General features: G+C 39.5%; 1 protein-coding gene across 6 annotated transcripts in view; it reads right to left on the bottom strand.

Annotated features, from left to right (window-relative positions):
* Positions 1 to 26705, bottom strand: part of SLC20A2 (solute carrier family 20 member 2) — a 127832-nt gene that overhangs the window by 20851 nt on the left and 80276 nt on the right. For 5 of the 6 annotated variants that reach the window (XR_009631745.2, XM_060781382.2, XM_067470131.1 and 2 more), the window contains exons 3-8: positions 23774 to 23914; positions 22987 to 23072; positions 15429 to 15525; positions 14209 to 14325; positions 12553 to 12756; positions 9118 to 9706 (exon numbers count right to left, since the gene is read on the bottom strand). Coding sequence is in view for 5 of the 6 variants with exons in the window: in XM_060781382.2 (XP_060637365.2) it covers positions 9118 to 9706; positions 12553 to 12756; positions 14209 to 14325; positions 15429 to 15525; positions 22987 to 23072; positions 23774 to 23914 (1234 nt within the window). In the remaining variant the exon portion in view is untranslated. Of the gene's footprint in view, positions 1 to 9117; positions 9707 to 12552; positions 12757 to 14208; positions 14326 to 15428; positions 15526 to 22986; positions 23073 to 23746; positions 23915 to 26705 lie in introns of those variants that run through there. The other variant, XM_060781384.2, reaches the window with a different exon arrangement.

Below are 26705 nucleotides of genomic sequence, written 5' to 3'. Positions count from 1 at the left end.
CTACAACTCTCAAATGGCAAAATCAATCAACCCCCACCACACTCCACCCCAATTCAATTTTGGGCATATTGGGTATTTGTGCCAAATTTGGTCCAGTGAATGGAAATACATCCTGCCTATCAGATAATTGCATTACAATTAATAACAGGAGCAAAATTACAGTTATGAAGTAGCAAAATAATGTGATGGTTGGGGGGTCACCACAATATGAGGAAATGTATTAAGGGGTCACGGCATTAGAAAGGTTGAGAAACACTTATCTATACCAAACAGAGAAATCCTGGTGGCACAGTGGGTTAAACGGCTGAGCTGCTGAACTTGTTGACCAAATGCAGTCATGACCTTGGAGGTGTCTATGGACAACACGGGCTCTTCGGCTTAGAAATGCTAAGAGCACCATCCCCCAGAGTTAGACACGACTAGACTTAATGTAAAGGAGAAACATTTGCCTTTACCTATACCAAACAGAAACGTTCTCTTCTGCTTTTACTAAAGAAGAAACCCCTATGCAGATTATTTGCAGGAGGAGGGGCATTCAAAGCCTCTCCTCTTGGATGAGTTTGCTGAACCTAGCAACCACCTTACAAAACATACTGTATGTCCCTGGGCTGCTCAGTATTGCGAGAGCAGAAAAGCCATATTTCACACACTGCAGCTGCCATTACCAATCATGCAGTTGCAAAACTCTTAAAAAGCATCCAAAGAACACAAATTAAACACCACTTTTCTGTTTCAAAAGCACGAAAGCAAATGCCGAATGAAACACACATGCATGCACACACAAAAAACACACCAAGAAGCATAGCATCCTCGTTAATTATGAAAAAAAGGGGCCCAAGTTCTTCAGGTAATTATCAGGTCGGGCTGTCCTGATCACAGGCATCAGCTTTCCAGCCATCCAAGAGGATAAATTAGCTCTCCAAGCCTGTCGGATACCATCCAATTGGCACCAGTGTTCCAGCTCTGTAGCGCTCACATAAATATGTGTTCTGGCCATTTGAGAGGGTTAAGTAGGAGAAAACTGATAAATATTTAAATCGCAAAGTGCTACTATCTGAACAGAATCATAGATACTACTTATGTCATATGAAGACAAGCTCAAAACAACTGCAGCATTTCAGTGAAAATCTCTAAATGTTTGCATTTGCACTCAGTTTAAAATAGGAAGAAGAATGCTAAGATTTACCATATATAATAGATCACCTGGGTATTCCAGGTATTCCTGGACAGACAAGCATCCCGAGCTCTGAGGATTACCTGGGAAGGAATCCCACTGGAGCATTGCAGCGCACCCAAATACCTGGGAGTCACTTTGGACCATGCTCTTACCTACAAAAAGCACTCCTGAACATCAAGCAAAAAGTGGGTGCTAGAAACAATATCATACAAAAGCTGACTGGCACAACCTGGGGATCACAACCAGATACAGTGAAGACATCTGCCCTTGCGCTGTGCTACTCTGCTGCTGAGTATGCATGCCCAGTGTGGAACACATCTCACCACACTAAAACAGTGGATGTGGCTCTTAATGAGACATGCCGCATTATCACGGGGTGTCTGCGCCCTACACCACTGGAGAAATTACACTGCTTATTGCACCACCTGACATCCGCCGGGAAGTAGCAGCCGATAGTGAAAGGAAGAAGGCGGAGACATCCCCAGCTCACCCCCTGTTTGGGTAAATCTAGAAATAGTTTTCTAAGATCTACAGAGACACTCGCTGGAACACCTCAGCAAGCGAGAGTCCAAAAATGGCAGGCTCAAACCGAGAAACTCAACCAATGGCTGATACCAAATGAGAGACTCCCCCCCCCCCCCCCGGACACACAGAGAACTGGGCGACTTGGAAGGCGCTGAACAGACTGCGCTCTGCACCACAAGATGCAGAGCCAACCTTCAGAAATGGGGATACAAAGTGGAATCCTCGACATACGAGTGCGGAGAGGAGCAAACCACTGACCACCTGCTGCAATGCAACCTGAGCCCTGCCACATGCACCATGGAGGACCTTCTTGAGGCAACACCAGAAGCACTCCAAGTGGCCAGATACTGGTCAAAGGACATTTAATCAACTACCAAACTCACAAATTTTGTATTTTGTCTGTTAGTTTGCTTTGTTCTATTAGAAATGTAATATAATCGACTGGTTGCCCTGACACGACAAATAAATAAATACCGTATATAATGTCTAGATCTTTTTTTAATGTTCATTAAGACATTAAGGGGAGGGATAAAGGTAAAGGTTTTCCCCAGACACGAAGTCCAGTTGTGTCCGACTCCGGGGTGTGGTGCTCATCATCTCCATTTCTAAGCCGAAGAGTCAGTGTTGTCCGTAGACATCTCCAAGGTCATGTGGCCGGCATGATTGCATGGAGCGCTGTTATCTTCCCGCTAGAGCGGTATCTATTGATCTACTCACATTTGCATGTTTTCAAACTGCTAGGTATACTTTTATTTAATCCTAATGAAGAAATAAATGTAATTATCCCTCACCTTTGGTGCCTTAAATCTTTTTTTCCCCCAGTGAACTCAAGGCAATGCACATAGCTCGCCTCCAAAGGTGAAATGTAACAAGAACAAGATCCAGAGGAGAGAGGAAATGGAATTAGGGAGCAAATTCATTTCTAGACCTAGGATTCCTCTGAAGGTATAATTTAACATAGCAAGAATTAGATATTTAAATATTAATACAACCAATCCTCAACTTTGACAAAATCCTAACATGGGAATTAAGACAGCTGACTGCTCACACTCTGGGGCCTAAGTTGATATTAAGGTAATACACCAACAAAAAAAGGTCTAACTGCTTTTAAAATAATAATAACAATAATAATAATAATAATAATAATAATAATAACTTTATTTGTACCCCGCTAACATCTCCCCAAGGGACTCAGTGCGGCTTACATGAGACCGAGCCCACAATACAACAGTAAAAACAATAACAACAGTAATACAAAACAATAAATAAAACTCATAAGCAGAAAATAAGCAATAAACATTAACAATAACATAACAACGTTTAAAAACCTATGGCTGGGCCAAATGTAATAATTAAAATTTTAAAAATAATGCTGAGCATGACCAGGTGAAATATAACTAGGATAAAATTTTTGGAGAGGGATAGGGCGTGCAGACAATCCTAGATCTCTAATAAAATGCATTTAGGGACATATTGCTGGGAGTTTCCTTATTCTGGGAAGGAAAATATGGAATACTTCTGAAAAACAGGAAACAAAAAAGGGAGAAAAAACCCCAGCAAGATCGATTGATACTCAAATAAAATATTAGTCATTATTGTCATGTAGGGAGCATGTTGTCAAAATATTCAGAAAAAATATTTCCGGACATTGGTTAGATTGTTTAAATCAGGGGTCCTCAAACTTTTAAACAGAGGGCCAGGTCACAGTGCCTCAAACTGTTGGAAAGCCGGATTATAATTTGAAAAAAGCATGAATGAACTCCTATGCACACTGCACATGTCTTATTTGTAGTGCAAAAAACACTTAAAACAATACAATAGTTAAAATGAAGAACAATTTTAACAATTATAAACTTATTAATATTTCAATGAGAAGTGTGGGCCTGCTTTTGGCTGATGAGATAGGATTGTTGTTGTTGTTGTGTGCTTTCAAGTCGTTTCAGACTTAGGTTGACCCTGAGCGAGGGCCGGGTAAATGACCTTGGAGGGCCGTATCCAGTCCCTGGGCCTTAGTTGGCGGATCCCTGGTTTAAATGATGGCATGAAAGACAGTACCAAAATAGCAGAGAAAGCAAAGTTATTTTTGTATTGATCTTTACAACTGAAGATGAAATTCTGAACCAGTTAGATATATGTGTGGGAAACAAATTTTTAGATTATTAGGTAGTGAAATCAAATTAAACTCTATTAAAAATTAAGAAGTCATCCAGTTTGGATGGCATACAGGAGAATGCTCATGAAGCACTTAAATATTAATTTGTTCATATGTTAACCAAAACATTTGTCACTAAAATTTGTGTTATGACCAGACGATCAGAAGGCAGCCAAAGTAGTGTCAATTTTTTAAGGGGAACTGAAGAAAGCCAAAAGAATTACAGTGCTAACATGTAAATGTCTCCTTTTATTAGTGGTTCAGGTTAGACAACATTTATTAGTGGTTCGGGTTAGATTTATTAAGAACAGATGAAACTGGGTTGTTGTAGGTTTTCCGGGCTATGCGGCCATGTTCTAGAATCATTCTCTCCTGACGTTTCGCCTGCATCTATGGCAAGCATCCTCAGAGGTTGTGAGGTCAGATGAAACTTCACGATAATTTCTGAACAGGAATGCCCTGCTTTACCAACCTTTTAGAGTTCTCTGAATGTATTAGCAAGCATTTAGATCAGGGTGATCCCCAACAAGCCGTGTACTTGAACTTCCAAAAATATCTGTGGAACTCAAGTGTCAGCGGTGGTTAGGAGCGCCTTCGCACAGTTAAAACTTGTGCGCGAGCTGTGACTATATCTTGAGACGCCTTACTTGGCCATGGTAGTCCACGCCTTAGTCACATGCCATTTAGACTACTGCAACTCTCTATGTGGGGCTACCTTTGAAGATAGTTCAGAAGTTTCAAATGGTCCAGAGATTGGCAGCCAGGTTACTAACTGGATCGCCGTTCATGGAGAGAACCACTCCCATGTTGCGGCATCTCCGCTGGCTGCCAGTCTGCTTCCGGGCTAAATACAAAGTGTTGATTCTTACCTTTAAAGCCCTAAATGGCTTAGGTCCAGACTATTTGACAAACCGCATCTCCCTCTACAGACCAACTTGGACACTGCGGTCATCGGAGGAGGTCCTCCTCTCAGTTCCACCCCTATCCCAAGCACGGCTGGTAGGAACGAGAGAAAGGGCCTTCTCCATGGCTGCACCCCACCTCTGGAACTCCCTTCCTAAGGAGTTAAAGATGGCCTCCTCCCTCCCCGCTTTCAAAAAACAGCTGAAGACATACCTTTGCTCTCTGGCTTTCGAGGAGGAGGAATAGTAGTTGGCAATACTACCATTATACTTCTGATTAATAGCTGCCATCTATATCTGTGCCCTGCTCACCCCACCAGCTCAATAGATATCTTGAGCAATGATTAATCAATTTGCCCCAAAGAAATGGGAAATCAGTGTTTCCATTTGATGTTGGATGTTTTGTCTTACGTCTGTTATAACAGGCTGTACTTTTTATTTAATTTTAGTTTGTTAAGTTATAATTCATATTTATATGTTGGGTTGTATACATTTTGTCAGCATTGATGTATTGTTGTATTCGGGCATTGAATGTTTGCCTTTTATGTTTGGAATCCATCCTAAATCCCTTTGGGGAGATAGAGCGGAATGTAAACGTTGTTGTTGTTGTTGTATTATTATTATTATTATTATTATTATTATTATTATTATTATTATTAGAGGCCCAAGTGATCACACTGCAAATCTCTACCAGGAACACGATTGTACTTGGTGCTGCAGAACTGGCAGCACTTCACAATGAATGAGCCTAAATTCCTGCAGAAACCAGTATAGAACTGCACATGTTTAATTCAAATGCTCAACAACGGAGACAAGGTAGAACAGGACCTCCAACCATCTTTCATGGACTCTGAAAGTAGGCAAAAAGATAATCTGGTCTCTGCAACCCTTTAGACCTCTCCAAGTAAAACTGAAATGCTTCTTCACACATATGCAGCCTGTACTATCCTTTTTTCTGTGTTGCTTTAGGATCTGGGCAAGAAGAAGGTAGAACAATATCCCGAGGTTGAGAAAAACTGAGTTCCCCTTTTGGGGGGTGGGGAGGGGAGAGAGGATCCTAACCCAAGAACAATGGAATCACACTTTCCATACCAGCTATTACCTAAGATACTCGGAGAAAACATAAACACAATCCCCAAAAAACATTCAATATCCACTGATCTCAGAGGCTTGCCTCTGCAAGAATGCAAAGTGATCTGCTTATAGGATGCTAAACCTTTGGACCTCTCCATAGAAAACTAGTGAGTTCAAAGCCCATTCCATTTAGCCCAAACTCTCCGTGTTCAACCAACTAACCTTTGAGGTACCCCCACTCAAAAAAGGAAAGTGAGCCCCCCCCCCCCCAAAAAAAAACCCCAACACCAGATGAGCATTATGCATCAGGGCCACGATCAAGTGACTCCCTACATGCTTATGTGGCCTCAATAGCCATGTTTTCAATATACATCAACACATGATTGCCCTAAACTTCCAATAGCAGACTGAAGATTGCCAAATACTCTGCTCGCAGTTGCGTTCCCCATCCCACAAACTGGCTGTGGTGATGATTCTTCGTGGCTCTTAGGAGGACATTTTTAACTTGAGAATCTCCAAAAGCTACCATTGCATGGAAAACTTTACTGCTGAGGGAAGCTGCATTATCAGAAATTGCCTCACTGCACTCTTGTCCTGAAAAGAAGGATGAACCATTGCAATCCCTTGGAACTTGGCCCAAGGAATAGATTCAACACGTGCCACCATCAACCTGAGAAGACCAAATGGCACACCTTCTACAGTTAATGACCCTCCAGGTAAGTAAACTTGAGGTACTCTCTTGTGCATCGGATTTTCTAGATGCACAAGTATGCTTCTTGGAGGACACAGAAGGCCAGATAACCCCCCTCTTGCAGTTTCAACAACTGACTATAAGGTCTTCATATACGAGAATGTCCACCTGGCTATGAAACAATTCTGTAAATACCTTCCAGTATTTGTTTTTCTTTGATACGAAGAAGAGTACCAAGTAGGACTCCAAAAATCTTTGCTGAGGAGATCGTGATTGGTGTCCTGAAGACTTTGTTGGTACTTCTTCTGAGACCTAGGACTGTGGAACTGCATAAAGGAATCCCAGGGGCTTCCTGATAAAATCTGTCTTGTCCCCATCTCTCACATTCCTTCACACCCAAGCAACTGGAGATGTTTTACCAGTGATGGGTAATGTTCTGGACACATGCTCCCACTGGAAGCTGCTCCAAGTCAGAATGACTAGTTAGACCTTCTAGTTTGTTTGTTTGTTAGAGGAAGGAGCACCACCCTTAGTGAACATAAAGACACTCACTGTCTAGACTGTGGCTTGGAGGAGGCTCAATTTGTTCTAAAAGATCTGAACTCCTTTTGCCTGAAGTGAGATCTTTAGGGATGAAAGGACTGAGCTCCAGATCAAAAAGGTTTCTTTTTTCCCCGTTTTTTTCCCTTTCCTTTTCTATGCTATTATTTTGGTTAAAAAAAAATCCGGGGAGAGGCGGATGAGCTCCCTCTATCAACTCCAGCTCTTCATGCGGGGACATGAGAGAAGCCTCCCACAAGGATGATAAAAAAATCAAATAATCCGGGCGTCCCCTGGGCAACATCCTTGTAGATGGCCAATTCTCTCATACCAGAAACAACTTGCAATTTCTCAAGTCGCTCCTGACACGACAAAAAAAATATGGTAAAGAAGACAAACCACATTTTTTTATCTTTGGTTTCCACCAATACACCATCCAAAGCCTCACCAAACATTTTTAATCTCTTAAATGGAGAAGCAGCCAAATTAGCTTTCTAAGAGACTTTTTCCCTATCTTTCAGTGAAAACTAACAGTATATTGCAAACACAGAAACAAAAGGGTTTCTTTAAGTATAAAGCATTTAAAGTTTACTGCAATAGGATAGGAACAAGAATAAATACAATAGGTGTTACATCAGGCATCCAACATTGGTGTCAGTCAGTGTTCTAGTTATTTTCCACATCCCTGAGGCTTTTGTTTAGATTGGGTTATTGAACTATTCGCCATTTTAAGACACTGATAACAACTGTTTCTAGATTCAGATGGTCTTCCTTTCTGGTGACAATGTTAAGCCAATATACCAATATATCTCTTGGTTAGTAGTAGTATTTTATCTTATTATTTTAATGCTTTTCTCCATATGTAATTACTGTTACAATGCTGTATGGTACTTCTTTACTTCTTAGCATCAAATAACTAATACCAATATTTTACTATTATTTCATTAAATGCTTAGATAGATAGATAGATAGATAGATAGGAAGCATGTTCATATTTATTTAAATAACACTGCTGAAATGTTAGTAAATCCTAATAGATGCAAAACTTGTGGTGAATCAATTTCACTACATCAATGTACTGAAAGTAATGAGACATCAATATGATCAAATTTAGTCAGGAAAATGAAATTTGGCTCATTATTAACCATTATCTCGTTGGCTTTATTAATCTTCAGTCTAAAAAAATCTATTCAATTCCTAGTCAAATGTATCTATTATTTATTTATTTATATTTATTATTATTAACTTTATTTGTACCCTGCTACCATCTCCCCCAAGGGACTCGGTGCGGCTTACATGAGGCCAAGCCCAAACACAACACTACAAGCAATAAAACCACAATACAAGCAATTAAAAAAACATAAACAATAAGATAAACAACATTATCAATAAAACAACACACAATTAAAAACAGAGGGGAGGCCAAATGTAAAGTTAAAATTGGAAATATGCTGGGACATGAACGGAGGGTGGTGCAAGTGTTCATGGAAGGGCATGCAAGCAGACCCAGAAAATATAAAGTGCTTTGGAGAACAAAGTGCTATGGGATCATTATTCCGGGAAGGCACCTGCCGAGTTATTTTCAAAGGCAAATAGTTAATTTATCACATACATACATACATTCTGTGAATAAATTAAATCAAAACACCTTATGCAAGTAACAAATTAACCTCCCTTTCATTAGCATATTAATAATCTCTCTGGGAACATTTGGTCAACAAAAAACCCTACAAAATTTGATCTGGATACAAATAGTAGAGCTGCAAGAGGAAAAAAGGAATCATCTAAAAGGCATTGACTAAACTGGTTTCTGATAAAGACAGACTTCAAGTTCTCAATCTGGAAATTTTGATTTTATAATTGCATTTGTTTCTCAGATAAGTAAGTAAACAATAAGTAATGTAGACTGGAAAACCTGACACAGAATAAGAACAATTCAGATTAAAATGTGAATTTTGCAGCAGACTCTAGCAATTCTGTCAAAAGATGCAAAGAAATTATAGGATCCTTATGTTGCTATTATAAATACTCACACAAATAAATACCTCTTACTTACCTAACATCATTGCCACCATGAGCAAAAGATCCAAAACAAGCTGTAAGGATCTGGAGAAAGTGAAAGAGCAGGTGGACTTGTGAGGAGTCTCTTTCATCTCTCTCTTCTTCTGGAAGGTCCTCTGGGGGATGGTTGGGATCTACTAAATCAGAGGCCAATTTCATCTCCACACCACCTTCCTCTGCTTCAATTTCTGCTTCAGCAACAGCATTACAGTAGCTGGAGTAGCTGTCGTACCGAACTCTCTTTTTGGAATAGGAAACTGTGTCTGTCACTAGCTTTTCACTATCTTCTGTAGTCGATGCATCAACAGCCTTGAAGGATGAATGAACTGGCATCCCACAAATGGCAGCTGTGTAGCAGGTGTAACTGTTGTTGCGGCGCAGTAACTTATAGTTATTTTCTTGCAGAGGTCTGTCGTCATTACCTCTGTCTAGGTGTATTTTGTGCAGTAAGTCTTTGTATAATCCCGAATCTTTGTGCACAGTGTGATAGACGTGAATGTCACTCTTCATGTGGCCATCAAAATTAAACGTGCCATTGGAAACAGGAGATTTCACGGTACTGTGTGTCATTGAGAAAGCCCGTCCTGAAAGAACATTAAAAGTCTTGTTTTTCAAACCCATTGATAGCAGAAGACTTGTATAGCAAGTAGTATTATTTCTCAGTTTTCTATAGTTTATACTAGCATGTATATTCAAGAAACAGACCATCACTCTGCATCTTGGGATTGAAGCAGAAAGAGAGAAAGGCTCTTTCAATTGGAAAGTATTGCTAATTGTCAAGCCTTCTCTTTTCTGAAATAAACAGCTCTTTCTACTGTTCTGTTTTGACAGCTATTCGCTCCTAGCTTTCCTTGACTGATTTGCTTTGCCTTTCCTCCACTTTCAGATCCCACATTTGAGACACGGCCTTTATTATTTTAAATTAACGATTTTTGTTGTTTTTGTGTGCCTTCAAGTAATTTCCTGCTTACAGAAATTTTAAGGCAAACCTACCACAGGGTTTCCTATGTTCAGAGGCCTTTGCTTTCCCTTCGGAGGCTAAGACAATGTGACTTGCAGAAAGTCACCCAGTGAGTTTCCATAGCAAAGCAGGGATTCAAAACTCTTGTGTCCACAATCACAATTGAATGCTCAAACTACTACATCATCCTGGCTCTCAGTTTTAGCTGTACTAAATGAAAAAATGCATTTTTCTATACTTTTTCTTTAGTTACAAAAGTAAAATGTCTGACCACCATCTTTAAGGAAAATAAAGCACCAGCTTGCTCTATTTATTTATTTACTTTATTTATATACCGCTTTTCTCAGCCCTCAGGCGACTCAAAGCGGTGAACAACATCAATACAAAACATCACGAGACAAGTATAGGGCAATTAAAAACAATTGTAACATAAATCATTAAACATCCGTATAACAATCATTAGTGCCTCAACAGTAAAATCCAGTCTCATCATCCATTATTCCGTATTCCTATGTTCAATTACACTGTTTAATCAAATGCTTGTTCGAACAGCCAGGTCTTCACTTTTCTCCAAAACGCCAGCAGGGAGGGGGCCGATCTGATATCTGCAGGCAGGGCGTTCCACAGCCGAGGGGCCACCACTGAGAAGGCCCTGTCTCTCATCCCTGCCAAGCGCGCCTGTGATGCAGGCGGGACAGAGAGCAGGGCCTCCTCAGATGATCTTAGTGTACTAGCCGGTTCATAGGAGGAGATGCGTTCGGAGAGGTAAGTAGGGCCAGAACACATGCAAAAAGTGCATGTGTTTCAGCTGTAACTTCCCTTTCTATTCTCAAAGGCTTTAAAAATCCTTGCTGTCTGAACAGGTAACTGTCAAAAGGCACTGGCTGACAGCACTAGCTGGAAGGCCTACTAACTTTTGATGTGTACTGTTTCTCTGTTTGTTGAACTAGGTACAGAGCTATGAACGTAATAAAATAAACAAAACCATATTCAAATCAAAGGGGCCAGCAGAGATGGAGGAGGGAAAAGACATATATTATGCAAACTAGTTGAGAGATCATGGGACATTGTGTGTATAATGGCAGGTGAAGCCTAGGTAAGAAGAAGGTGCAGGAATGGGAAGGTCTGTTGGAGAGAGAGGGCTAAATGATGAACAGGACAAAAGCTAAGAACTCTTATTATTTAAAGAGGGAGATATCAAGTCACAAAGAAGCTTTCAGGTGGATGAGACATTGTTCAATATCTCTAAAACACCACCAGAAATTCAACTAAAATTATATTGTTCCATTATACTGGATGGTCATCTGTCAGGGGTGCTTTGATTGCGATTTTCCTGCCTCTTGGAAGGGAGTTGGGCTGGATGGCACACAAGGTCTCTTCCAACTCCATAATTCTATGATTCATTACCAAAATCCTACAAACTGATTTGACTGCAACTATAACAATAATCATTCAACAAAATTCTGTGATGAACTTCATAGTTAATGTAGAAAATATCGTTACATCTAGGATAGACTACTGCAACACATTCTACATGACGTTGCCTTTGAAGACTGCTTGGAAGCTTCAAATAGTCCAAGGAGAGGCAGCCAGATTAATAACTGGGACAGCATATAGGGAGCATACAACTCCCATGTTACGCCAGCTCCACTGGCTGCCAGTTTTCTACCGGGCACAATTCAAAGTGCTGGCTTTGGCCTATAAAGCCCTAAACGGCCCCGGCCCAATTTACCTGTCCAAATGCATCTCCCCCTATGAACCATCGCGGAGATTAAGGTCCTCCGGGGAGGCCCTGCTTTCTGTCCTGCCATTGTCACAGGCACGACTGGTGGGGATGAGAGACAGGGCCTTCTCGGTGATTGCTCCCCGGCTATGGAACTCCCTTCCTGGTGAGATCAGGTCGGCCCCCTCCCTCCTGTCCTTTAGAAGGATGGTCAAAACTTGGCTGTGGGACCAAGCTTTCGGGACAGGGCAATAAAGCGGCAATAGGAAAGATGACTAGGCCAATTAGACTTGACGAGGATGACTAGGACGGTTTTAAATGGTGTATTTTAATATTTTGATTTTTTTTTTTATGTTTATGTATTGTATGTGAATCTGTGTCCCGGCATTGAATGTTTGCCGTGTATATGCTGTGCTCTGCCTTGAGTCCCCTTCGGGGTGAGAAGGGTGGGATATAAATGTTTTAAATAAATAAATAAAATATGGTGTGATATACATGTATAGCGCATTCTTTCAAAAACGAAGTGAGGAAAAGGCTATGTCTGAGGACCCTGGAAAAGAGCATGAAGAAAATGCACAGATTCCTTTGCATTCCCTTGATAATTCTATAGCAGTGGAAGGAGATAGCTATCAGCAGTCTTGTATCACTTACACCCATGAAAAGAGCCACCAGAAACAAGCATGCAATGGAAACAAGAAAAAAGTTGGGGGGGGGGGGACGGCGACTAGGTGCTCTTGGTTTCTTACCATATGGTACACGTGGATGGCTACCATTTGCTATACTATCAGATACGCCTGCTTCTTCAGTTCCAGAACCAGTGAGAGGAATAGTACTTTCATCTGTTGCTTTGGCACCAGGGAGTTCTTTAAACACAGGAAGATCTTCATCTTGAATTTTATCAAGGCTTTCGTCAGATATTTTTGATAATGCACCTTCTTTCTTTAATCGACCTAAGGAAAATCCAAACTTATGAACCATGGAAGATATTTTGCAATCTAAACCACAGCCATTTGCAGCAATTACTGGTGTCAATTCAATAAACAAACTGTCCAGATTGGTATTCTGCCCTTGCTTTTCCAAATAACAATCAAGAAAATAGGAAAAAAATGGTTTCCACTGACTCAACTTTCTAACTTAAGTCACTATATTTTTCTGAGTTGATTTTTCTCAAATGCAGGGCAGCTTAAATATTATATATATATATTTCCCATCCAAGTAGTAATGAATGCTTACCCTGCTTAACTTAAACAGACAGGATCTAGTGCCTTTAGGATGTTTTGGTATTACCAGAGGTATTTTTTTTAGGTAAGGTCCGTTTTGTTGTAGACACTAGTAGTTCGCGCGCAATGAGCGCATGCGTCGTGTACCGGCATGCCTCGGGAACAACTGTGCTCAGTTTCCGCTCTGTAGCTAACCTGTACGGTTCTGTTCTGTGCTTTAAAAGTGTTTAAGACTATCAACTCACCTGCCGCATGTGAGGTTTGCTCAGAGATACGGTTTTTGTCAGCAAGGAACCTGCCTGCTGCAGAAATTCATCGACAGATTTGTGAAGTGTATGGTGATACTGTTATGAGTGAAAGCAAAGTGCGTAAGTGGGTACGACAATTCAAAGACATCCGTGACAACGTCCATGATGAGGACCGCTCCGGTCACCCTTCTTTGATTACAGCGAACTCTTGGTTATCGGAGCAGGCGGCAAGTTTTTATGAAGAGGGTATTTTAAAATTGGTTCAGAGGTATGATAAGCGTTTGAACAAACTTGGCAACTATGTCGAAAAATAGAGTTAAGTATGTACTTTTTGAAAATAAATTTGCTTTTTTGAAATAAACTTTCGTTGTGTACTTATGTTCAAATGGACCTTACTTTAAAAATACCCCTCGTATATGCTAGAGTTCATATAACAAACACATGCATTATGTTTTAAGCACTGAGGATTCTAGGTTTGTTTTGTTTTGTTTTTTAAGTTAGTGGTATACAGAATATGCTTTTTAAAAGTAGTTTTTAAATACCATCTTATTTCTGGTATTCCTGACATTGAGAATGACGTTTAAACAAACCGGCCATTCTTGAAAAGCCTCTAAAATATGTTTTCTGGGGTGTTTTTGAACCTGAATTTTAATTGTTTTCCTTATGGGTGCCAAAATGCTCAAATTAATTCTGCTTGCAGCCTGCAAAAAAAGGGATTGGCCCCTGCTGGTTGCCCTTCCCTCACCTTTTTTTATATAAATAAACAAGCACTTTAGCTAACAGCAGCAGCACAAGAGACTAAACCCAAACGTTTACAGCAGAAGGCAAAGAAACCACTGGTATACATAGAAGGAATTACAGCAATGGAAATCCACCCAACAGATTTTGAATGTGTTTTACCCTCTCACACCTTCCCGCCCCTCAGGAGACATACTTGCTATTTTTCTTTTCATCCATGGACACACAAATATCCAGACTAAGGTAGCAATTACTAGAGATACACCAATTGATATCAGTGCTATTGCCCACACAGGAAGAGTGATTCCTAGGACTGAAAAAGGGAGAAAATAAAATTATATAATTGAATGTGAATTTGCTACTATTTATTGCAATATGCTCTTGCCCTGAACTGAAGGGGGATTGAGGATGAAAGGAACACAAGAGGATGAGGAACACTGGCAAATAAACCACAAAATCCTTAAATCAGGAAATTTGCTCTGCAACTTCTGGATTAAAAAAAAAACCACCACTCTGCACAACATGCTGGTGCTATTATAAACATAGGCAGAACACTGTGTCTCCACCACCTGTGGATCACGAGATGATTTCCCACTACTGAATGCCATCAGATGCAATGTGAGCTGTATAATTAATACAATGTTCATTTGTGTCAGTTTACAAGTTTAACATAATGCAGGTGGTGTTCTCTTATGCATTCAACAAAACAAAAAGAAGTATTTCAGGTTGTGAATATGCTTATTTTGAACTGCATAAAGATTCCCCCTTAGGCAGAAAAATATATCAAGAATAATATTGGCCGCTGACATTTCAAAGATGAAGCGCAAATATGATAAACACACATTTGGGAACACATACAGTACACATTAACATTTGCTGAGTTGTGAGCAAAAGCAAATATATGCTCAGTGTACATCTGGTGGCAATTCTGGGTTTGTTTCCATGTAACTTGTGACATGGCCCAAGAAAACTATGATAGCTAAGGAGAACACACAGGAGTTTGTCAGACATTTCAAGAACTCCCTGCCTAGAGATATGACTTTTTTACAGAAGGAAAAATGAGCTAAAGCTTATTTGTAGAACATCTTTTTTGTTGTAACTATTATTAGGTTAGATCCAGATTTAGGTGGCTGTAATTGGGTTGGTGGGAGCACACTTCCTATACCCCTTCTTACTTGTGCAGCCACTCCAGCATCCAGAAAATGCCACACAGAGCATTGGAAGGGGCTTTACAGAAGCTATGGGCCAAGGAGAGGGGGATATCCTTGAACCAAAGTTGAAGAACCTATCATGAGGAGAGCCCTTTGATCCACAGAAGGCAGATCCTGCATCCAACCCATCCATTATAGAATGATGAGTTTTCAAGATTCATAATAGTGCTTTCATGGTAGACCTCATATGTGAGGTAATACTCACCTGGGGCACCTGTATACATTATAGAGAATACATTAATTGTTATTGTAGCAGCATAGAACACTGGAAGGGCACGGAGACCATTGGGAACAGGGTCCTCCTGCATTAAAAAATGACATATTCAAATTCTGTCACAATTAAAAAATCAGCATAATTCAATAAGAATTGTATGACTATTTTCTTAGATGAAGGTCCGATTCTGATGTATCTGAAACAAACACAAGCATGTTCCCATGATGGAAATAAAATGGCCCTATAATTCTCAGTATCCCAAAGAGCATAGTCAACGGTCAAGGGTGTTGAGAGTTGTAGCTCACTGATATCTTAACAACGGCTTCATTTCCACCCCCTTGGGAATTAAATCTCACTTTAAGGGCAGATGGGCAGAATCTGAATGTCAGATTGAATTCTCCCAAAACGAATTGTGTTGTTTTCTAGCCTGTAGATCACAAACACAAACATATTTCCATGATGAGAATAAAGTGGCCCTACAACTTTGAGTCCTAACAGTGTATATCAAGGGATGGGGATGTTGACAGTTGCAACCCAATGATATCTGAAGATGTTTCAATTCCACCTTTGCACTAACTAATGAGAATTAAGCTTCATTTTGCTAAGATCAGCAGAATCTCACAGTCCGGGAGGCATTCTTCAAAAGCAAACTGCCTTGTTTTCTAGCCCATAGACCAGGGGTCCTCAAACTTTTTAAACAGAGGGCCAGGTCACAGTCCCTCAAACTGTTGGAGGGCCGGATTATAATTTGAAAAAAAGTGAATTCCTAAGCACACTGCACATATATTATTTGTAGTGCAAAAAACACTTAAAAGCAATACAAGAATTAAAATGAAGAACAATTTTAACAAATATAAACTTATTAGTATTTCAATGGGAAGTGTGGGCCTGCTTTTGGCTGATGAGATAGGATTGTTGTTGTTATTGTGTGCTTTCAAGTCATTTCAGACTTAGATTGACCCTGAGTGAGGGCCGGGTAAATGACCTTGGAGGGCCACATTCGGCCCCCGGGCCTTAGTTTGAGGACCCCTGCCATAGACCATCCACATCTTTTCATTAGTTCAGCCACTCAGCCTAAGGAATGCTCAGATACAAGACACAGGAAAAGAGAGTAGAAATTTTTAACCTGGTGCCTATAAATGCACCTCTCAGGCTCCATGAGCTGGATGCGAGAAGAGAAACTTTCAAATTTACTATCCTTCCTTCTATTTTGATAACTGTGATCAAGTGCATTTTCTAGAAAGGGTATAGCTTTTATTAGACACTCAAAGGATCTGTGATTCCCTAAATATTAGGAAGCAATGTATAAGGACAAGTTCTCCAAGTGTGAAACTCTCTTCCCAGAAATAACTGGCAGGGGATGAAAGAACCATCAGGAGATGGGCTAGTTCTTTCCTTCCTTATCTCATGCCCAAGTTAGTCTTTTGATCAGGCCAAGAGGCAGACTGCCAAACACATCACTTTTAATAGCAAAACGGAAGTCTGTATTTGCTATTCCATATGCAACTATTTCTGCAATGAGGGAAAGGTCAAAGAAGATAGTTTTTTTTAAATTATGTCCAAACTATCCTAGCATTCCCTACACGATTCACCTCATTTCTTTTTTCCCTTTTTCACATGCTTTCACCTGACTCACACTTCCAGCAAGAAGTTTGTTGGTATTTTATTATGAAATCCAAACAATTACAAAAAATATTTTTTTGTAATGTCATATTCAATCTCTTACACTTTACATAGAAAAATTCTTGTTATGGAGAAGGAAAAATCTTGCCATCAAGATCATATGAAGAGCACTTACGAGCCCATCAGATACTGAAATACATCTTGGTATATTTTCCACTTTCATTATAGTGAATGGGCACAAGGAAACCTTTCACTTCAGTTCTAATGCCAGCTTGAGGGGCTTCAGCCCCCCCCCCTTCCAAAATTCTCAGGGTGGTCCACGAGAAGGTCTTACTGGTACATTATTTAAACTGTTATGTTTATTCATATTATGATCTGATCATAATATGGGAAAATATATCAATTCATTTTGAAAGAATATACAATTGACAAACAAGTAAAGGAGCCCATGATTCTTTGGGCAAAAATATAGGACGAGCAATAAATCTAGAAGAATGGGGACAACTCTGGAAGAAACAACTACCATTTACAAGAAGTTATACCATAAAAGAGAACTTTTACAAAACGATGTATAGATGGTACATAACCCCAGAAAAACTCACAAAGGTATTTGAAAGTTCGAATTTATGTTGGAAATATAAACAGAAGAAAGGAACTTTTTATCACATGTGGCGGACCTGATGAAAAATTAAAGATTTCTAGATAAAAATTCATAATGAAATTGAAACTATATTTAAAAAAACAAAATAACACTGAAACCAGAAACTTTTTATTAGGATTATTAGATTTTTTTATCATGTCAGAAGCGACTTCAGAAACTGCAAGTCGCCTCTCGTGTGAGAGAATTGGCCATCTGTAAGGATGTTGCCTAGGGGACACTTGGATGTTTTATCATCCTGTGGGAGGTTTCTCTCATGTCCCCGCATGGGAAGCTGGAGCTGACAGATGGGAGCTCATCCCGCCTCGTGGATTTCTACCACTGACCTTCAGGTCAGCAGTTCAACCAGCACAAGGGTTTAACCCACTGTGCCACTACGACCCCTAGGATTATTAGGTAAGTAAATACCAAAACACCAAGAAAGAATCTTTTTCTACATGGCAACAGTAGTAAGAATTGAATATGTAAAATCCACATTATCTGCTTTGAACTGAATTATCTGAGCCTACACTGCCATATATCGGCCCCCCTCCTGGCCTTTAGAAAAAGAACGAAGACGTGGTTATGGAACCAAGCTTTTGACTCATAATGTAGTACAAGAAGCAACTATGGAATATGTGCAATTGAGATTTGGAATGGCTCAGTCTACGAGTTGGGTAATATGTTTTTTTATGCTTTTATTAGGTGTTTTAATTCTTTTATTTCATGTTTTAAATGTTATTTTGTTTTATCCTATAGTGAATTGTCCTACTGATTTTATGCAAGTTACATGTTGTTGATTGAGTTTTTGTTTATGTATGTAAATCATTGAATTTTGTCGTTATTTTTGTATAAATCGCTTTGAGTCCCCCCCAGGGGTGAGAAAAGCAGTATGTAAATACAGTAAATAAATAAATAATAAATAAAACAGATAACCCACATTTTATATGGCAATGTAGAAGGGGCCTTACTCAATAGAAAGAACAAACACAGCCACCCAATATGACGCGCAACTACAAGCTGGAACATAAAGCACTGTACTTAAACTAAGCTTGAGAGTTATTCCAAATTCCTGGTTGCTTTTTTATTGCTGTAACTTTGTGGACTGTTTAAAGAGGGAATCAGATATTGTAGCTCACAATACGCGAGGACAAAAAAATTTTTCCAAGCCCTTCCTGAAACATTTGCTTCAGGGAAGAGATTTAGCCTAACAGAGAAAGAGACATGCACCCTACTGTCAAACTCTGTTTAGACATCTCTCTCTCAGATTTTAAAATGCCATTGGCTCTCAGGCAAATTCAGAATGCTTATAAACTCCATAATTAGAACCACTGGATTTACCACTTGAATGCTGATGTCCTTAAATGCAGGGTACTGAAACCTTAACATTGGCGGGTGTCCCTGAAAGGCCTTATTTTCATTTTTCTTTATGATATGACAGAAGAAGTGAATCATACATACATTTTGCCTATTTATTAAGCACATGGCATAAATATATTCACAATTTGGTCTCTGTTTAGCTGTTGTCACTGGAGTATATATAATATCAAATGAATGCAATAATGAGACAAGCATCCAAAATTATTATTTTTAGATAAATGATGCATAAAGAGAGAGTACTGGTTTTAATTGCAAGTGCTATTTGGAAAGTAGACTTTTAAACTGCAGAGATACACTTGGTGTATGCATATATCGGTGTACATGAAAACGTTACACTCTGTGGAACTGATCCTTGACACAATAGTTTTGTTTATTTATTTTTGATCCATTCTTCCTCTTGAATGGGATTCAAGTGGGACTCACAAAAGGAATACATTAAAATCCAAAAATAAAATTTAAAAACAATAAGAGTACAAAATTATTTTAAAAGTAAACAAAGCGGTTTTTTTAAATAAAACAAAGTATATATACCCCCCAATAACAAGCATCACTGATATTAAACTTCCAAAGGTTGATCTTAAAAAATGGCAGAAATTAGTCAATGAATTTTGTAATGGAACTAGAAGATCTAGGCTACCGAGAGGCCTATGGTATATTTCACAGAAATTAGGGGGACTAGGAATACCAGAACTAAAAACCTACCATCAGACACATATAATAAAGGGAGTGTTTAGGCTGCTTTTGGAACCTAAATTAATCTGGCGGGAAGTGGAAGGAAAATGCTGGCATAAAGATTATGGGGAAATGTTTTTTAGGTCAAAAATAGGCAAAGAAATTAAGGGGTGTAAAAATAACCTAGCTAAAGATGTTATGGAGACATGGGTTAAGTTAAAAATAAGATATTTCCAGGAGTTTCCCCCCTAACCCCAATAGTTTTACTAGAAAACTTTCCAGAAGACCTGAGAATTAAACTTAAACATAAAAAATTAGTGGAGGGGGAAACTACTCTTTCCTGGAAGGAATGGATACGAAACTCAAGGGGGAATTTTAATAAGTTAGAAGAACAAGGTGCCTTGAATTGGTTTGAGAGGCAACAGCTGTATAATTGGAAAAAAGACTGGTTAAGTAAAAATCCCAGATGTAGAGCATTGAATAAATATGAGGAATGGCTAAGTAAGCTTAAAAACCAAGAAATAACAGGGAAAGGATTAATTGGAAAAATATATAATGGATTAATTGGCGAAGAAATAGGGCTGAAGATGTTAGAAAACGTATGGGAAGGAGACCTAGGACCTCTGACAGATTATGATTGGCAAAGGGTCCTAAAGTGGAGAGTGGCTAAGAACCTATCAATAAGATTAAAAGAAAATGTATACAAAGTTATATAGAAATGGTATACCACACCAGTCAAACAACATCAGATGGATAGCAAGCAAAGTAACCTCTGCTGGAGATGTGGCAAACACAAAGGGACATATTTTCATTTATGGTGGGAATGCCCCCAAGTGAAAAGCTTTTGGAAGGATATATTTATCGAAATAAACAACATTATAAGATCAAATATTATGCCGGATGCTCGGTTAGCATTATTAATGGACACCACGAAGCTGAATTTAGAAACAAGTAAGAAAGAATTGGTGATTATTTTACTCACAGTGGGAAGAATTATAATAGCAAAGAACTGGAAAATAATAACTAATCTAACACTGGAAGCATGGTATAGGGAGGTATGGAACGTAGCCTAAAATGATAAATTATCAATGGAAATGAGGGTATTCAGGGGGGAAATTAACAGATCAGATTTTGAGGCATACTGGTCGGTCTTTATTAAATATGCCTTAGAGAGCGAAAATGGAAAACAACAGAATTTTGTTGGTCAGGAATTTTGGGTATGACATTTGATTAATGGTTGATTTATAAATACATGGTGAAGGAAAGGATACTTGTTCAGGCCTTGGTAGTGGGGCTATATGTTTGTAAAATGTTCACTGTTTTGTGTTTTGTCTACACTGTAAGTTGTTATAGTATGTAAATAAAATCTTACTTATATAAAAAAAACAAAAAAAACAAAAGGAATACATTAAAATCCAAAAATAAAATTTAAAAACAATAAGAGTACAAAATTATTTTAAAAGTAAACAAAGCTTTTTTAAAAAAAATAAAATAAAGTATATATACCCTCAATAACAAGCATCACTGCAATTGCTTACTCTGTATGGTCATATATAAATTGAAAGTGCTATGCCATAAAATTGACCCAATAAAATTGGATCAAGTTATCCACAGATCAATGTAATACCCCTGTCTGCTCAGGTATCACTTTTGGCCTTTAGTAATGCCTGCTTGAAAAAGGTGGCAGCAGTGGCTCTTTGGAGCTTTCCCATTACAACAGAGAGAGTAGTCAGTGCCTCTTTTAGGCTCTCTTCTTAGTCCGTTCCAGGAGAACCTGAAAGAAACCTTGATGCCCATTGTTCTCTCTGCCTTGGTGACTGCTCTTTCATGCTTCTGTAATAAGGCAGGAACATTAGTGGGTGTTGGAAAAAACTGTAAAAAGCTGCCATTTATAGATTCATAGAATCATTGAGTTGGAAGAGACCTTGTGGGCCATCCAGTCCAATGCACTGCCAAGAAGTAGGAAAATTACCTTCAAAGCACCCTCAGCAGATGACTATCTAGCCTTTGTTTAAAGCCTCAAAACAAGGAGTCTCCACCACACCCCAAGGCAGAGTTGTAAGAGACCTTGTGGGCCATCCAGTCCAACCCCCTGCCAAGAAGCAGGAAAATCGCGTTCAAAGCACCCTCGACAGATGGCCATCTAGCCTGTACTGCTGAACAGCTCTCATAATTAGGAAGTCCTTCCTAATGTTCAGATGGAATCTCCTTCCTTGTAGTTTGAAGCCATTGTTCCACGTGCTAGTCTCCAGGGCAGCAAAAAACAAGCTTCCTTCCTCCTCTCTTTGACTTCCCCTCACATATTTATACAAGGCCGTAATGACTCCTCTCAGCCTTCTCTCCTGCAGGCTAAACATGCCCAGCTCTTTAAGCCGCTCGTCATAGGGCTTGTTCTCCAGACCCTTGATCATTTTAGTTACCCTCTTCTGGATACATTCCAGCTTGTCAATACCTCTCTTGAATTGTGGTGCCCAGAATTGGACACAATATTCCTGGTGTGGTCTAACTATTGGGTTAAGACTTGGCTTTTAAATACTTTGCAGACTAGCACATTTCACACTTTAAAATTAGATGGCAATAGAACTCTATAGAACTCCATTTGTATTGTCGAAGGTTTACATGGCCGGAATCACTGGGTTGTTGTAGGTTTTTTTTGGGCTATATGGCCATGGTCTAGAGACATTCTCTCCTGATGTTTCGCCTGCATCTATGGCAAGCATCCTCAGAGGTAGTGAGGTCACCACGTCTGAGGATGCTTGCCATAGATGTAGGTGAAACGTCAGGAGGGAATGCCTCTAGACCATGGCCATATAGCCCAAAAAAACCTACAACATCCCATCTTGCATTTGGATATCAATCATGCAGTTGTACATATGTCATTGGATTGCATGGTCAAGTAGGCCTACTCGACATACTGAATGGTAAAAATTGCCAACATTTGTAAACTAACAATGTCTAGAAGGCATAATTTAGAACATTATGCAAGTTTAACTTAGACAATGTAGACATTCTTCAATAATTTTTCAGATCTGTTAAAGTACATACATCTCTTGCAGATTACAAATGCTTGGGGACTATGTTCATCCCTAAAAATGTCAAAAAACAGAAGGTTGTTTCTGAAACACTTATTGACTCTCTGTGGAGCTGCTGAAGCTACATGATAAGAAAGTGCATTTGTCACATATTTTAGTCTTACTAGCAACATTTAGAACAGAGAGGACAAACTTAGTCACTAACCTTATTTAAGATGCAGAATCGAATAAGCACAAATAGCACACCAGACATCATCCCAGATAAAAGAGGGGAGATAAACCAAGAAGCAACTGAATAAAAACAAATATAGACATAATTATTCAATAAGTAACAACAACAACAAACTCTCTAATCTTTGGACAATGCACATTTATGGTATCTTAATCCTAGCTATCACAGAAATGTGGTTTATTTTTTTAAAAAACGATTGGCATGACCTAGCAGATTATAAGAATGTTTATGTCCCATTGATTTTAATGAGTGTGATAAGTACACACTTCTACAGAAATCAGAGTGGCTACAAAATGATTGATTTTAATTGGACAAAATCAACATAGTATTTTGAAAGAAGTGAGGCCACATCAGCAAGATGTTGATTTTTAAAAAATACAAACATCCAATCCAGTGTTGGAATTCTTATCCATAAGGACATTGGAATAATTTAATAGCCATGCTAAAAATGTAGGTTCTTTTTTAAGGCCAAAGGTAAACCAGGAAGTTAGAAACATTCTACCTGCAGCCTTTAAAAAGCATTCTTGGCCCATATTTCTGTTAAACTTAAAGAATTCTGTTGAGTGCAGTGTGAATTCGCACAGCCTAATTTCAATTAATTCTATCAGCTTCAAGTAGCTGTATATAAATAACAAAATACTCTAGAACACTAAAACAAAAGTATAGTAAAATTATAAGATGCTATTTCTACAACTCTGTTTTAGTCAATGCATGATTACGCACAAACCCTTACCAAAAACAACTAGGAAATGTCAATTACCAATCTTGACAAGTTCCATCCACTGGACTCCTTTCGTACCAATTGCAACTAATGAGAATCCAATGGTAGCACCTACAATGCAATGTGTTCCGGATATTGGGAGTTTCAAGAAAGATGCTATCAGTTGCCAAACAGCAGATCCTAAAATTTAAAGCAGGGACAAGAAAGTAGTATCAAAAACAATGAATGTTTTTATTTATTTATTTATTTTATTTACTATGCTTCTATACCACCATTCTCAGCCCGAGGGCGACTCATGGCGGTTTATAAAACGGCACAATTCGATGCCAACAACAGTACAAAAATAATTTAAACATTAAAAACATTTAACACAGGTAAAAATTCATTACAATTAACATCAGTAACACAATAAAACCCATAAGTCCTCCACATTTCATTACCAGTCATTATCCAGTCACGTTGTCAAATATAAACTGCGAACCTGCATCTTCAGGGGGAGTGTAACCCCATCCAACACAGGTTGTAACCCTATCCCCTGTTCGGCCTTTCAACTGACCAGGAGGACCTCTGTCTTGTCTGGATTCAATTTCAATTTGTTCGCCCTCATCCAGACTGTCACAGCGGCCAAGCACGGGTCAGGACCTGGACAGCCTCCTTAGTAACAGGTGGAAAGGAGTGACAGAGTTGGATGTCATCTGCATACAGGTGACACAGCACCCCGAAACTCCGGATCTCTCCCAACGGCTTCATGTAGATGTTAAATAACATGGGAGATAGTATTGACCCCTGCGGGGCCCCACAAGACAATGGTTGTGAGGTCAAGCAGGAATCTCCCAACAACACCTTCTAGGAATGACCCTCTAGGAAGGACCGGAGCCATTGCAGAACAGTACCTCCAAGGCCCATTCCTGCGAGGCGTCCCAAAAGGATACCATGGTAGATGGTATCAAAGGCCGCTGAGAGGTCCAGCAGAACCAACAGGGACACACTCCCCCTGTCTAGTTCCCGTCGCAGATCATCCACTAAGGCGACCAAGGCTGACTCAGTACCATGTCCCAGCCTAAAACCAGACTGTGCCGGGTCCAGATAATCCGTGTCTTCCAAGAATATCTGGAGTTGAGAAGCCACCACACGTTCCAGGACTTTGCCCAAAAAGGGGAGATTGGAAACAGGCCAATAGTTGTCCAATTGAGTGGGGGTCCAGTGATGGTTTTTTCAACAGCGGTTTTATCACAGCTTGTTTTAAGCTCGCTGGAAATTTGCCTTCCCGAAGGGAGGCATTAACCACCACCGTTACCCACTCGGCCAATCCCCCTCTGGCTTCCTTCAAAAGCCAGGATGGCCGGGTTCTAGGATGCATGTGGTCGCCCTCATTCCTCCAAGTATCTTGTCCACATCCTCAGGTTTCACCAATTGACATGAATCCATCAAAATCAGACAAGCAGGTGCTCCAGTTACATCCAAAGAGACTGCCGTTAACATGGTGTCCAGGCCAGAATGGATCAAAGCAACTTTGTCTGCTAAGAACCGAGCAAATGCTTCACAGCGGGCTGCCGAGTTGTCAGGGCTCCTATCCTGAGGGGTGGGATTTAATAGGCCTCTGACAACTCGAAACAGCTCCGCCGGACGGTTCTTTGCAGACGTAATATTGGCAGTCAGAAATGATTTTACAACTTGTCAGCATTACTGTTTGAAAGCATATACTTTCCAATCCATACTAAGCTGTTCATTGTGGGGGGTTTTGTGTTCATGAGCAGCCACAGAACATTTCTGCAAGGAATTACAGAGCACAAGTATCACCTTTGTTCTACAGCGTGTTTGTTCACTTTGTGTTACAAGATGTATTCCAGGAGATCTAAACTCTGTAAATTGCATTAATATTTTTGGCTGAACATATTTCTGCCTGATTTAATCTAACTTTCACACGAAACTAAAATGACATAAAGGTTGTTTACTTTAAGGCAACTTGTTCACTTTTACAACATTCCATATTTTAAAGACCCACAATAAGGTAGGCAATAACATCTAACAATCTGGAATGCCAGAATTCTTGTAAAAACATGAATATGTAAGAATTGTTGATAAAGGACAAGTTAGCAAAACTGGTGAAGTTACTGAATGAAATAAACAATTTCAACATAACATTTCTGTTCACTGCTGAATTAAAATCAAAAGCTTTAAAATAATTCATACATTTTGTTCTGGCAACAAATTATCATTTAATTGGAAAAAACATAATAATTCAGACTATGAATACCGTATATACTCGAGTATAAACTCGAATATAAACCGAGGCACCTAAAATGGGAAAACTTATTGACTCGAATATAAGTCGAGGGTGGGAAATGCAGCAGCTACTGGTAATACAAAATAAATATAGATACTGTATATTCTGGCATATAAGACTAATTTTTAACCCAAGAAAATCTTCTCAAAAGTCAGGGGTCGTCTTATACGCAGGAGTCGTCTTATAGAGCGGGTGCTGAAACTTCCAATCCGGATTTGAGAATCTGTTGTTTCTGCATATTGTGGGGGAAGCTCAAAAATGGCAGTGGCAGCAACTGTATGAAAGCATTAGGGGCAACGCTGTACAAGTATGGTAGAAGAAAATCCATTCATCAGGGTTACTTAATGCGGTCCCAATGGTGAGGTGAAGGGGCGCCTCACCAGGAAGGTGTAAATGAAGGGCGGAGCAAGCTGCAAGCGTCCGGGGCGCCCAGGGTATGGAAAAAAGAGATAAGAGTGGCTCTGGGCCCTTTCTGGCCCGCCCTTGTATCCTATTACCGTACCTCCTTTTCTGCCTCTTAGATCTCGCTCCTGAAGACTGCAATGAAGTGGTGCAGGTGCCCATGTGCGAGGTCTGAGAGGCAGAGAAGGAGGTACAGTAATAGGAAAATTACCATATTGGAATCAAATCTGATGCTTTTAAATTTTTTATTTGGTGTGCTTTGGAAGAGGGGTAGTCTTATAC

This window comes from Anolis sagrei, chromosome 6, assembly GCF_037176765.1.
Source record: "Anolis sagrei isolate rAnoSag1 chromosome 6, rAnoSag1.mat, whole genome shotgun sequence".
NCBI lineage: Eukaryota > Metazoa > Chordata > Lepidosauria > Squamata > Dactyloidae > Anolis > Anolis sagrei.
The sequence above is the reverse complement of the archived record's forward strand: the minus strand, read 5'-3'. Positions and strand labels throughout refer to the sequence as shown.